Source organism: Ipomoea triloba, chromosome 7 (genome assembly GCF_003576645.1).
Source record: "Ipomoea triloba cultivar NCNSP0323 chromosome 7, ASM357664v1".
Lineage (NCBI taxonomy): Eukaryota > Viridiplantae > Streptophyta > Magnoliopsida > Solanales > Convolvulaceae > Ipomoea > Ipomoea triloba.
In genome coordinates, this window is record NC_044922.1 from 15261691 (window position 1) to 15275859 (window position 14169).

Here is a 14169-nt window from a genome sequence, read left to right on the forward strand (position 1 = left end):
TGAACCGATTCTTTTTCTAAAGTCTCTGTAGCAATATATATATATGAAAAAATGAAAAATGAAAAAAAAATTACTTTTTGTGACCAATTTTTTAGGTGGTCGGAAATGAGGTCGGAAAATCAATAATTTTCAGTAGTGATGCACAAAGCTAACATTTTTCAAAACAGAGTACTAGAAATTATTTATTTCACTGCTAGTTAAATTAGCCTTAAATCAGTGATGTATGTGCATACGACAGTCTTATACATGACACATGATTTATATATGTATGAAACACAACCTCTAGTAACATAGACATCACTACTTGATTTATCCCATGGAGGTGTTCAAACTATTCCGTTTGTTCTCGTACGTAGATGAAGACGATCCCAGTTTTATGCTTCCTTATGAGACTACAATTTATTACCATGTATATCTTCATCTAATATGTTAACTATATTAATTACAATCCTTCCAAAATAAAATACCTCTAAATTATCTTCTTTGCCCTCTCTTATTATTTATGGTTAAAATCTCACATTATTTTGGATACAATTATAGCCATTGATTGCACTTATTTGAATGCATAAGATTTGTCCTCATTGTCTTCTAATACTATGTGTCCTCATGTGTTATAAACTAATGCACTTTAAGATATAAAACTACGCACCTTAAGTTATAAAATCACGCACCTTAAGGTATAAAATAACGTACCTTAAGTTTAAAAAGATGCACCTTAAACTAGAAAGTGATGCACCTTAAGCTTTAAATATGCGCACCTTAAGCAATGGAAAGCTAGACTCACCTAAAGCTTTAGACTGATGCACCTTAAATTAGAAAAGTGACACACTTTAAGCTTTAAATATACACACCTTAAGAAGGAAAACGACGCATCTTAAAATTTCAACAAAAAAAAAAAGACTTTTAAGTTATCAATTGAAGAACTGATGCACCGTAAGCATATAAAGTATAAACCACGCACCTTAAGAAGGAGAACAAAAGTGTCTTTTCCTCTCTCTTTTGTAAGTGTGTTTTCCAGCATTCTTTTCGTTTTCTGTGCACATCATCCAGATGGAGAAGGGTGGTACTAGTGGTTTGACTGAGGCTTATGATGCTTTGACGATTGTGGATGACGATGACGGGGTCATTGTTGAAGAGGAGGATGCTTTGAAACCTACTTTTGACTACCGTTTTGCAGTGGTTGGCCGTGTGGTTACTGAACGACCGGTGAAGTTGGTGGCTTCCCGGGATTTGATGGCTACTGCATGGTGTCTTGGGAAGGGGATAATGGTGCGGGACTTGGGATAAAATTGATTTCTTTTCACTTTTTACCATGAGCGGGATGTTTCGAGGGTGCTGTCTGATGGCCCTTGGACTTTCGATCAGAACCTGGTTCTTCTTCGGTGCTTGGAGAACGGAGAGGATCCAATGATGGTGACTTTAACGAAGGCATCCTTTTGGATGCAGGTGCATGATGTTCTAGTGGGTTTTATGTCTAACAAAGTGGCGAAAATGATTGGCAATCATGTGGGAACGTATGATCAGTCGGATAATAAGAGTTTTGACGGAATGTGGCGTACTTTTATGCGGGTTCGTACGACTATTGATGTGACAAATCCGCTGAAGTTTAAAATGAAGATGAAGAAGCCAGGTGGGGAGTGGTTCTGGATTTCTCTCCGCTGTGAATGCTTATGATCCTTTTGTTTTCAGTGTGGTACCATAGGTCATGCGGATAAATTATGTCCAGATGCTTTTGACAAGCCTTTATCTAAAACTGTGAAGCCATTCGGATCTTGGATGAGAGCGGGTGGTCGACGGGGAGGGGCGATGCCGATCAATAAGTGGTTGGTGGTGGAGGAGCCGACGGTGGGTACGCCGGTCGGAATGCAAACTCGTCCGGGTTCTCCGACGACAATTAATGGGGACTTAATGCGACCATTTGTGGACGTTAATCCATTACATGGAGCGAAGGGGACTTATAGCAGTGACGTGGGGGCATGTGAGAGGTGGGGGGAGGGGGAATTACATGCTGAGGGAGATTGTGTGGGTGTGGTTTTTATTGACCAAAAAAGAAGGAGAACGACTACTGAGGAGAAGGAGGTGGAGTTTGGGCCGAGTAGTTGGAGCAGCCCAATGAGTGTGGAGGGTGTTGGTTTTATACATTCTGAGGAGGTGGGCTCTAGTCTCCAGGCCCACCTGGCCCAATGAGTTGCTTCAGTTGGAACTGTCATGGGCTTGGAAACCCATTGGCAGTTAAAGTGTTATTGGGCTTTGTTCTTCAAAAGAAGCCTCATATTTTATTTTTATTTGAGACTTTGTGTAATGCTACTAAGATGGAACGTGTCCGACTGCGTCTAAGCTATGACAATTGTTTTACAGTGGATTCAGTGGGTAGGAGCGGAGGTCTTGCTTTACTCTGGAATGGGAGTTTGAATGTTGAAGTAGTGGGGTATTTGAATCACTACATTGATTCAACGATTATGATGTCCGACAACGGTTTTCGTTGGCAGTTTACTGGTTACTACGGTAACCCATAACGGTCTCGACGTCGGCTTCCTTGGAATCTATTGAGGTATTTATCTACTCTGAGTGATTTGCCCTGAGTTTTGATGGGGGATATGAATGATATATTGTGGGATTGGGAAAATGAGGGTAGGGTTTCTCATCCTGAGTGGTTAAGGAGGGGATTCAGTGAGGCAGTGAAGGAGAGTGGGCTGCACAATTTTGTGTTTGAGGGCTGCCAATTTACATTGGAGCGAGGCCGAGGGACTCCGGGTTGGGTTCGTGAGACATTAGACAGGGTTCTGGTGTCTAGGTCTTGACAGGATTTGTTCCCTGATGCTAAGGCTTGGGCAGTGGAGGGAGGATGCAGTGATCACTTGCCTTTGTTTTTAGTCACCCAATCAGTGAGGCGTAGCGTTTTTAGGAGACGACATCGGTATGAGAATTCGTGGGGAAGCATGTGGAATGTAGGGAGGTGGTGGAGTCGGTTTGGAATTGTACTCTAGGGGAGGCTATTGGATCGCGATTGGAGTATTGCAGTAAAAAGGTTTGGGATTGGGGCCGTCGACGAAATAAGGAGGATGTGGATGGCTTGAAATGGTGTAAACACCGTATGGGTTGTTTACGGGGAAGACGGGATGTCGGAGGGGTTAGGGAGTTTGGTGAGGTTCAGAAATACTATATTGGTTTAGTTCAGGCACAAAGTGATAGGTGGAAGCAACGGGCAAAGGAGCATTGGTAAACGGGGGGCGATAATAACTAGACCACAAGTTCTTTGGCGAGTTTCTTCCACTTGATTCTACTGACTATTCGATCATTTTTACTTGTGATCCCTAACTATTAACTTTTTAGATTTGGTCTCACAATTATAGGATCATTTTCATAATTAGTACCTGACTATTAATTTTTCACATTTAGTCTCATGACTTTTAAAACCTTGTTACATTTAGGGGGGTGTATTCAATCATGACTTTTGTAGATTTTTAAAAACTTTTAAAATGATAGATTTTAATAAACTTTTATTGACTTTCATAGAGTCGTTCAAAACTTTTTAAAACTTCGTAAGACTCTATAAAAGTCTGTATAAAAAACTTGCATAAATGTTTATCAACTTTTTTATTTTAAAAAGTCTACAAAAGTTATTAAAATTCTAAATTGAATACATCCTTACAAACTTTCATAAGCAATTCATAACAATATTAAACACTAAAATTTATAGTTATAGAATTGTTGAAATAAAATATTTAAAAATATAATTACTTTTTCTTGAGAAATTAATATTTAAAAAAATATAATTACTAGTTGCATAAAATAAAAAAAATTAATAATATATATAAAAATTATATTTGATATACTGCTAGGTATCAAGCAAAGAGCTATTATTTGCAATAACAATATGTGACTGCTAACAACAACAAGGTGCTTCTCTTTGTAGTCTCAAATTGCTATTGCGAACAATAGTTCACTATTCGTAATAGCATGTTATTAAAAAGAAAAAATATATTACGAATAAACATATGAATATTATGAAACATATATTAAAAGTTGACGGTGATAGATAAAAAAAATTTACTCTGTTCATGTATTCAAAAAAAAAAGTTTAGAAGTTAGGGATAAAAAGGTCATAGAAAAAAATCAAAATATACAAGCAACAATGAAATAAAAATAATATTATTTTGAATTTTTAGAGGAAGATTGTAAAGTTTAGGAGAGAGAAAAAATTGGTAGAGTTTAGGTATGTAGAAAATATAGGATAATGAAGAAAAATAATTTATTGAATTTAGGTATAAGGTTTATAAAGTTTAAAATTTTAAATAAGGAGAAAAAAATAGAGTTTAAATAGACAGAGAAAAAAAAACCTTCAGGTAGAAAGAAAATTTTGAAATCTTGGGGTTGGGGGTTGGATTTCAACTATTTATATTTGAGAAGGAAAGTATATAAAAGTCTACAGAAGTTCTAAAATTAAAAAATCAAAGTATATAAAAGTCTACAGAAGTTCTAAAATTAAAAAATCCTAGTATATAAAAGTCTACAGAAGTTCTAAAATTAAAAAATCCTTACAAATTCATAACTTTTTGAATTCTAAAATTAAAAAATCCTTACAAATTCATAACTTTTTGAATACCACATGACTTTTAAAGATTCTTTAAAAGTTTTAATTGAATACCACATGACTTTCAAAAACTCATTAAAAATCTTGATCGAATACCGCATGATTTTTAAATACTCTCTAAAAGTTTGAATTGAATACCTCCAAACTTTTAAAGTTCATAAAAGTCTTTAAAATTCTATGAAAGTCATGATTGAATACACCCCCCTTAATTATTTTGTCTACTTTACCATATATTATATAATTTACTTTTTCTAAATACCCCGCATTCCGTCAATATAAACTTTAGTAATGAAATATTCCGTTAACTATTTATTATTTTTAACTTACTTATTGATTTTCACAAGGAAGGTCTTAGGTTCGAATTCCATTCCAATCAGAGTTGTCATAATTGTTGAATATATACTATGAATATGTTAGAGTGTATTAAAAAAATACAGTATAAAATTTCACATGAACTTTGATCAATTAATTAGCTAGATTATATACATAACATTCAAAGTTGAGCATCAAAGATTATATATAAGAAACCTTGAAAATCATTTTCTTGAATTCTTTAAAAAACAAATCTATGTTAAGTTTTTTTTTTTCGTTTAATTAATCTTCTTTTTATTATTTAGAACAAGACTCAATATTTTAATTATACTTTTGCATTATTGGGAATGATTTAGGTCATTATGATATTAATATTTTTTGTTTGTATTTCTATAATGATACAATTGCACATTACTTTACACATATTGTATTTTTTTTATTCGACGAAATTTTTCTTTCATCATTAAAGTTTCATATATATATATAGAGAGAAAATTGTCATTTTGGTCCAACGACTATTGTAGTAGTGTTAATTGCTATCCGTGACTTTCAAAAATGTTAATTGCGTACCATGACTATGCATTTTTTCTCAATTTTGGTCTAGCCGGCCAAATTGCCGGCCAAAAGTGGCCGGAAAAAAATAAACCTCATTTTATCCTTAATTGACAGGGGTAAAATAGTCATTTTATCCTTAAAAAGGATGGCATTTTGGTCTTTTCACCTGCCTATGCTCTTCTTCTCCCTTTAGTCGCAGGAAATGTCGCCGCAACTGCCACCATCCCGTTCATGGCAACCGGAGAAGAAAATCTCAATCACCTTGCTGGAGATCTGAACCAAAATCGGAGAAGAAAATCGGAGATTTGAACCAAAATTGCTGCCGCCTCCAGCTCTCCATACTCATCTGACCCAGCTGGAGATCTGAACCAAAACCAGTGATAGAAAATCGCGCCTTCCGCCGCCGCAGCGCCACCCAGACCGCCGCGACGAGCAGAGACGCCACCGCGCACGCACACAACGCAATGGCGACTGCCGCCTTCGTTGACACTTTCCATTTATCTTCCAAATTCCATAACGCCTCCATCTTCAATTCACTCCAACAATCTTCCAGAAAATCCAGCGCACATGGCTTCTTCTAGTTCCAGAAAAAAAATACAAAATCTACAGACACACATACATGTACTTATGGCGTGGAAATTGACACCCAAATCACCAAGAATGATTGACCAAGAAATCATATGAAAACCCAGCCGAAATTTTGATGAAAATTGACACCCAAATCTACTAGCAGCGGCGGCAACATTTCCAGCGACTAAAAGACCAAGTCATAATAACAAGAAAAGACTATTTTACCCCTGTCAATTAAGGATAAAATGAGGTTTAATTTTTTTCCGGCCACTTTTGACCCGCAATTTGGCCGGTTGGACCAAAATTGAGAAAAAATGCATAGTCATGGTACGCAATTAACATTTTAAAGTCGTGGATAGCAATTAACACTATTACAATAGTCATTGGACTAAAATGGCAATTTTCTCTCTCTCTCTCTCTCTCTCTCTCTATATATATATATATATATATATATATATATATATATATATATATATATATAGTACTAATTCATAAAATACATTATCTTACATCAAAATATTCATTATTCTAACACGTGCAAAGAATAAAGAATTTTTTTAACATCAAAATAATGTTATTTTAGACCATGGTCCACACAATAATTTGTCAGACTGAGAGGTGTATATTTAAGTTTGAGGTTAAAATTTAGCATTATATTAAGAAGTGATTATTGTCAACCATGACATTAATTTGATTGGTGAGAAGAAGAGGAGCTCAACTAACGGTGTCAGCCATCAAGACGGCGACAGGATTGGAAGCCACACGTGAATATGCTTCACCTCTATTGCACGCCCAGCATTAGCTTTCATCAATATAATAATAATAACAATAATAATAATAATAATAATAATAATAATAATAATAATTATTATTATTATTATTATTATTATATTACACAAAACAACGTTAACAAATACATAAAAGTCACGTAAATTTGATGAAAGCTCCCACAATTAAAAACCGTTATGTAATGTTTTGTTTATGCCTTTTACCTTCACATCATGTGAAGCCAAAACCCTCTATCTTACACAAGATATTTTTAATAAAAATTCTATACCTATTATTTGATATCAGAATCATTAAATCATATTTAAACAAAATAAAGAACATGTTCTTTTTATTTATTTATTTATTTTGTAGTTTAAACTAAAAGGGGAAAAAAAAAAAGTACTTAACTACCTTACGTTTTTATTGACAAAAAAATTGTATTCCACATACTCTTCACCTGTTTTGATTCTATGTTAGATAATATATTTTAGTAGTGTTTTTAGACTTATTGCTTATTAGTCTAAGTGATGATGGATAACAGACTAGCTAGCGTATTAGGTAGGTGCTGATTGTCAAAATGTTTTCAATCTCACATGCATCCATTTGCTGGTCCTCGGGTAGCCATGCGTTATTAATTAGAAGGCCGGAACACAAATTTCTTTATTTTATGGCTATTCAATTCATACAAAAGCAGTACGTAATTATTATACTCAATGATGTTTAAAAAATTAAACCTGGAATATAATACCATCATAAATTAATAATATATGTTGAGGCCAGGAATGTAAACTAAAGATTTTAGTATGTTTGGATATTATATTTTATTTAGTATTTAGTATTTAGTATTTAGTAGGGAGACAGGAGTAAAAAGTGATTTTGTGTCTGTTGTTTATGGTGGGCGGGGCGACATACGAAAAAAGAACAGATTTGGCAGTTGATCTATTTCCGCATCAAAAGACAACATAGCTAGGTTGCTTATTCACACGGATGGGATGGAAGCAAATTAAATGCGTTTCCTAGTCACACAAATTTACTAGTCAAAAAGTTAAATCTCTTATTCATGTGAACTACCTCACAAAAGCAAATTATATAATAAGCCAGTCGATATAATACAAAGTACTATAAATAAAGTAGAGAGAAGAGAGAGAGAGATAGACAACAGTAAACAGTAATAATATCTGCGCTGAAATTTTCTGACCATATTTATCATCATCATGTGAAAACATACATTGGGAGTTCAGTTCAGTTCAGTTGAGTTCACTACATACTAGCCATTAGTACCACGTTATTCCATCTGCTCTGCTCTGCTACACATCCAATGTCAATACTAACATAACAAGAGAAACTGTTCATACTTCTCACACGTACTCTACCCAAACTCTGCACATGCAACTACTATGCAAACATACAAGATCCTTAGCTTGCACTTAGTAGAATCTTAACAACACCCTTCACGATATCACTGGCATCTTTCCGCGTCGATCATCACCTTCTGGAACTCGACTTGTCCCTATCCTAAAATACCACAATTTCTATATAATCATAAATGCTGAATTATGCACAAATATTACTCTTAATTAAATGCTAAAAATAACACTATTCTATACTATACACACACTAGAGAAACCAATACAGCCTCTGGACATTAGTTTTTTAACTAAAACAACCCTACAGAAATGTACAAGGGCCAATAGTTTGTTTTTTTAAAAAATTAATTTCACATATCGTACATAGTGTATAAAACAAAAGAAAATATTAGAAACAGTGACTATTACCTCTCAGAGCTGCTGCTGCCTGATTTCCTCAAAATTGTCAATCTTTTTGCTTTCTTTACAAACTCACTGCAATAAGAAGAGGTTATTAATTGTTAAGGTGAAGTTCTGCAAATTAAATATAATGTTTCAAAAACAAATACTCATCGAACCTGAATGGGTCATCTCCAATTTGTTTGACAGCACCTGCTGCATCATGGTAGAGCACATGGTTCATCACCTCTGAGCTTTCTATACCAAACATGTGTGCGAGTTTTTTGTATAGCTCTTCAAATGAATCCACAACTGAGAGATCAAGAATTTGGCTTACATCCTCTGATTCCATGAAAACTTTGCAGTGACCAGTATCAATGCCAAGTTCAGCTGTATTCACTTCTTTCCCGCCTGGGGAATTTTGCACTTCTCGAATTTGTGAAACCGGACCAGTTGGGCAGTTCTGAGACATTTGCTGCTCAGTGAGTATTGGCTGACCAAAAAGCAAGAACCGAGGAGTCATCACTTCATCACTTGTATCTGACTTCTGGGTGGAATTCCCCATGGTAAGTAAGCAAGATATATTCTCACTGTTGTCGTTTTGGCCCTTGATAAAGCAGCCATCAGGGATTCTGCAATCTGTATTAACTTGCCGGAGGGACGGTGGTGAGAGTCCCAAATTCAGTTTGTTGTTAAGGTGAAGATCTAATGAAGGCTGGCCAGATTGCGGATGCCTGGCTCCCTGTAAACCCGCAGCAACATCAGTTAAACAATAAAATGGGCTGCTGGCACCAAGGGCATTCCCTGAAAATGATGGTATTTGAAATTGGCTGTCAAGTGAGAAATCTTGTGGTAAACACAACTTTTTTCTTGGTGGTGAGAAAGGTGACATATGAATGATGGGCATATTTGAGACCAATTCGACCATCCATGGGCTCACATTCTTCACATTTTGCAGCAAATCTGGTTCATCCCATGTCACCTGTAGCATATCATCAAAGGAAACAGTAAACCAAAATGTAATTGAAGGTCATAAATTCAGTTAATCCTTTAGATATAGAAAGATCTAAAATAAACAAAATCATTTAGCAGCATAGAGTGCACCAGGTTGAAAAATTCACTCTCATTTAAAACTTTTCTATTGCATTCCATATTTAACTGTCTATCAATTATGTTTCCATTATGAACTATTCAATTCCATTTTTAAGCTGTCTCAGGGCATACTACAATTAACAATCGATACTCCCCCCGACGTAATCCATTGAGAAAAGAATACAAGTGTCAGGTAATTTAAGTAAACAGATGTGTTGGCATTCAAATCAGGAACCATTCATCAAGGAAGTGAGTAGGAAACATAGTCCTATAAGAGTTGCAGATCACTACAGAACTACAAGAGGTAACAATTCATTTTGATTTAACATAATATTGAAAACTATGTTATTAGGTAAAACAACTATGTAATGCCACACATGTGAAAAGGTTAATAGGAATGTGAAAGATGGGGGACTATCCAGTTTGCTAAAATAATTCATGTACAGAAGCAAAATTCAAGCAGAGTAAACACTAGAGGAGCTGCATTACCTGAAGAAGCCGCCATGGTGAATTGGGCCAGCGGATGGGGTCATTAACTCGAACAGAAGATACTGTTCCCATGAACCAACTAATTCGAGAAGAATCTTCAGTTTCAAAGGCCATTTTGAACCTCATCCTTGCACACCATTGGATCCTCATAGCAGAATGCACAGAGGAAGCCCTAACACAAAATTCAGGCGTGCTTGCACGTGGGTAATAAACAACTTCAAATGGTTTACCACTACCAGCAAGGCGTGCAGCTTCAAGAACCGATTCAGATTTCACTCTTCCTCTTTCTCTTAAACGCCCACCAGAAGAACTCAGCTTTGGAGTACTACTGCTTCTAATAGTTTTGTTATCATCTTCCCTCAAAAAAGATGGATATGCAGCGTAGTTTCCAGCAACAGAGCTCCACCCTTGCGGAGCATCTGAGCCACCTATACAACCCTTTTTAGCCCTACGGATTCCAACAAAAAGTTCTCCATTGTTTGCTCTCAGGAACACAATTGAATCCCCTGCAACTAGCTTTTTCTGGTTCACAAAAGTACTCCAGCCCGTTGTCAGCAAATGCCTCCTTGGTGTCCCCCGGTAAATGTGCCTAAACTTCCATGTTTCACCGTGGACATCCTTAGCAGTCACAGTCTGGACTGGTGGATCTGCCGAGTAATCCAATGGTGGAAAGATGGTTTCTGCACAGTACCTAGGAACTGAGAAACCACCACCATTGTTAGCATCAGATTGAGTCAATGTCTTGGCAAAGGAATTCGATTTTTCGGCTGTTTCAGGTGCAGTGTTGTTGGCTCCGCTCCCTAAAACCACATCATCATCAAAGCCATGTTCTCTGCCAATTGGAACCAGCTTAAGCTTAGCATAAACCTCGTCTGTCTCAGGATCGGCCAAATACTTCACAGTGCCAACCCTACAGAGAATCATAGGCGAGACTTTTGTCAAATTCGAGAAGTCGACATTAGTGAGCGTGTGCTCACCATGTCCTTGTGGGAAATAGTAGACCTTCGAGTTCACCGGAGGCATTTGCACCATCCCTCCGGCACAGGCATGCCACAACTGCGGGTCCAAACACTTGTCACCCAACTCCTTCATTTCTCCAATTTTCATTCGTATTTTACAATTGTTCTGCTAATACCACGACTGCGGAAGACACGTCTCTGTTCCGCTCCACTTCAGAATACTGCCAATCACAAAAACAAATATGTCAACAACTTCAAGGTAAAAATAAAGCCAAAAAGCGTTAAAAATAAAATAAACAACTAACTAACTAAGTTAAAATAAGGCTCCACTACAAAAATAAACGTAAAATACCAAAATTCCAGTGAGAAACAATCCAAAAACACACACAGCAAACATTTAACATTACAAACACAGAAACATACAGGGAATAGAGACTAGGTGAAGACAAGAGATGAACGAAGTGTACCTGTCAAGGAGTACAGGCTCCGATCCAGAGCGCCTCGATTTCGCTCGAATTGCGGTTCAACAGAACAAAAGCAAGCAGTGAAGGCGAAGTCGGAAAGTATGAGCACGCGGACAAACACGTACTCGTCCCGATCAAAACCAAACCCTAAGCCGCAAGTCCAACGACGACGGCGATGACTCCTCAGTCACTACAGCACAACATTTTATGCGCGAAGCACATAAATGCATTGGCGGACGGTACCGGCACTAGGATTCTCAAGTGTTCACCTTCACCTTCACCTTCACCTTCGTCTCCAACTGGAATTCAGCACGCCGGCATTCCTCTTCACTCCCCGCTGCGAGACCTAATCCTCAAGATCCCTGCACACCACCACGCATATGCATTCGCGAATGTCAGTATCTCCGCGCACAATAATCGGGGGGAGGCCGTACGCACAGTATAAATTCTTTGCTGAAACAACAAAAATGCGAGGGAGTAGGCGATGAATTTCTCAGGCACTCAACTGAAAAAAACAACAGAACGCCTCACAAATCGCCATACTCTCACACTCTTGCTCTTCTAGTGAGAGAAAAATAAAAACAAAAGAAATAAAAAGGCAAACCAAAAAAAAAAAATTAAATGGGAATATCGTTCCAAGTCGCTTTCTCGCTGTAGCATCTTCGTTGCGGTTTGGGCTATTTATATTGATACTCCACACCCCACCCCCACGCCCACCCCCACCCCACCCCGGATCTGTTAGAGAGAGACACACCGGATTAATAACAATTAAATAAACCCATAATTAGAACAACCCCACTCAAGTTATCATACTATTACCCCACTAATCATAAAATTTCGAGTTCAACCTCGGTAAGAGTAATTAATTATTTTCTTTTTTTTTTCATTTGACCCGATCAATTAAAGACAACCTAGCTTGGTTTATTCCGTGTGGTCTGTTGAGTGCTGATTTATCACTTTGTAATTCTTTCCCTATTGAAATCACAAAATCATAATTTACTTACAGTAGATTCTCGTGTATTGACTGCAGTTTTCTTGTAACAAAAAAAATCATAATTTAATTTTTTTTGAAAGTAAAAATCTACAATTTAATTTTGAAAATTAATATTTGTTGTTTTTTGTGGTTATATATGAAATATCATGTGACACTCCTTGTGGTCCTGTACCGTCTAGGGACTGGTTTACCACTTTGAGATCATTTCTCAACTAAAATCACAAGATCATGATAATTGTAATTTTCTCGTGACTAAAAAAATTCATAATTTAATTTTTTTTGTTGAAAGTAAAAATCTATAATTTAATTTTGAAAACTAATATTTGTTGTTTATGGTGGTTATATATATGAAAATATCGTGTGATTTATCGCGAAATGAGAACAGTGTTTTTATATACTTTTTTACTGTGTCTACTGGGGGATCTGAGCAGGGAGAACAGTTATTGACTTTGAGCAGGGGAGGGGTTTTTAACTCTAGGTAAAAAAGAGTAAGAATTCTCGTTTGTCAGTATTGTACCCTCGGCTAGGCTTAACAACACCTAGAACCGGCTAGAAGTGGAAGGCTAGGATCGGCTTTAGGTGCTGTTTGGATGATTAGACAACATGGTTAAATATTTTTCATTATTTTATGTTTTCTTGTTCTTTAACCAAAATTAAACAATGAAAACCCATGTACGAAAAAAAAACAATTAAAACCCATGCATTAAGATATGGTGAATGACACAAATGTAATGATATTTAACCCCCCCACCCCCCAACCACCCCCAGATAACAGTCCAAACCGTCACTATTTCCAACTGCAATATAAATTTTTTATTTTATCTAGTTAGTACTAAGGTTTTGTATGTCCTACATCACCACACTAGTTTATATTAGCTTCATCAATCCAATATTCCTTTGAAGTGCAATCAATATATATAATATATACACATTTCATAATCATGGGTAATTTTCTTTTAAAGCAAACTAAATACACTATTCTTTGATTTATGAAAAAATGTGTAGTCATTACCAGAAGGTGCACGGTATATGAAGTCAATCTTATGACTCTAGCTAGAAAAAGTTTACAAGAAGGTAAACCAATTTACGTAATTCATAGTTGATAGACTCAAACCAAAAAGAACAGTAAAAAACTTCCACGGAGAATCGAACTTGAAATCTTGTGAGTATTATCAACCAAATACACTTTCTAATCACCCGTGTTTTTGTTTTTGCATGTTTTTTTGTTGCCTGACCACATGTTTCCTCAGTCAAGACTAATTATGTGTTTTTTATTTTTTCTTCTAACCACATGTTTCTTCAACCGAGACTAATTATGTTTGTGTTGAGTTTTAATTGTTAATACTGTAATTACTTTAAACCCGTTTGGTAACATTATAGTTATTAGTTTATCAGCCAATTTTGACATATTGGACCACTATTAGCTGTTTAACTTGGTTAAACAATCAATATGAGTGTTTACTTAATTAATTAACTTTTTTGTAACAGCTTATTGCTCCAAAATGTTAAAATTCAAAAAGTTGCTCAAAGTAGTTTTTTCGATCAACTTTTTGAGAAAGTCATTTTGCATGTAATGAACTAGTAACTAATTTACCAAACACTTTTTTACCATTAGCTAATGTTATCA

General features: G+C 36.1%; 1 protein-coding gene across 1 annotated transcript; it reads right to left on the reverse strand.

The window, feature by feature from the left end:
• Window positions 1-7961: 7961 nt before the first annotated feature.
• Window positions 7962-12261, reverse strand: LOC116025966 (auxin response factor 18-like). The gene is made up of 5 exons (XM_031267391.1): window positions 11552-12261; window positions 10126-11305; window positions 8724-9526; window positions 8575-8640; window positions 7962-8314 (listed from the first exon to the last, which is right to left on the reverse strand). The coding sequence occupies exons 2-5, from the start codon at window positions 11230-11232 to the stop codon at window positions 8251-8253; spliced, it is 2040 nt and encodes a 679-aa protein (XP_031123251.1). The 5' UTR covers window positions 11233-11305; window positions 11552-12261; the 3' UTR covers window positions 7962-8250.
• Between the last annotated feature and the right edge of the window lie 1908 nt (window positions 12262-14169).

Excerpts from the sequence above, each read along its gene's own strand:
- LOC116025966 (XM_031267391.1), bottom strand. The coding sequence starts at position 11,232 with ATGAAAATTGGAGAAATGAAGGAGTTGGGTGACAAGTGTTTGGACCCG. Across the intron at positions 8,641-8,723 it reads ATTGGAGATGACCCATTCAG|TGAGTTTGTAAAGAAAGCAA; the intron begins GTTCGATGAGTA and ends TTCTTATTGCAG. Across the intron at positions 8,315-8,574 it reads GGCAGCAGCAGCTCTGAGAG|GATAGGGACAAGTCGAGTTC; the intron begins GTAATAGTCACT and ends GTGGTATTTTAG.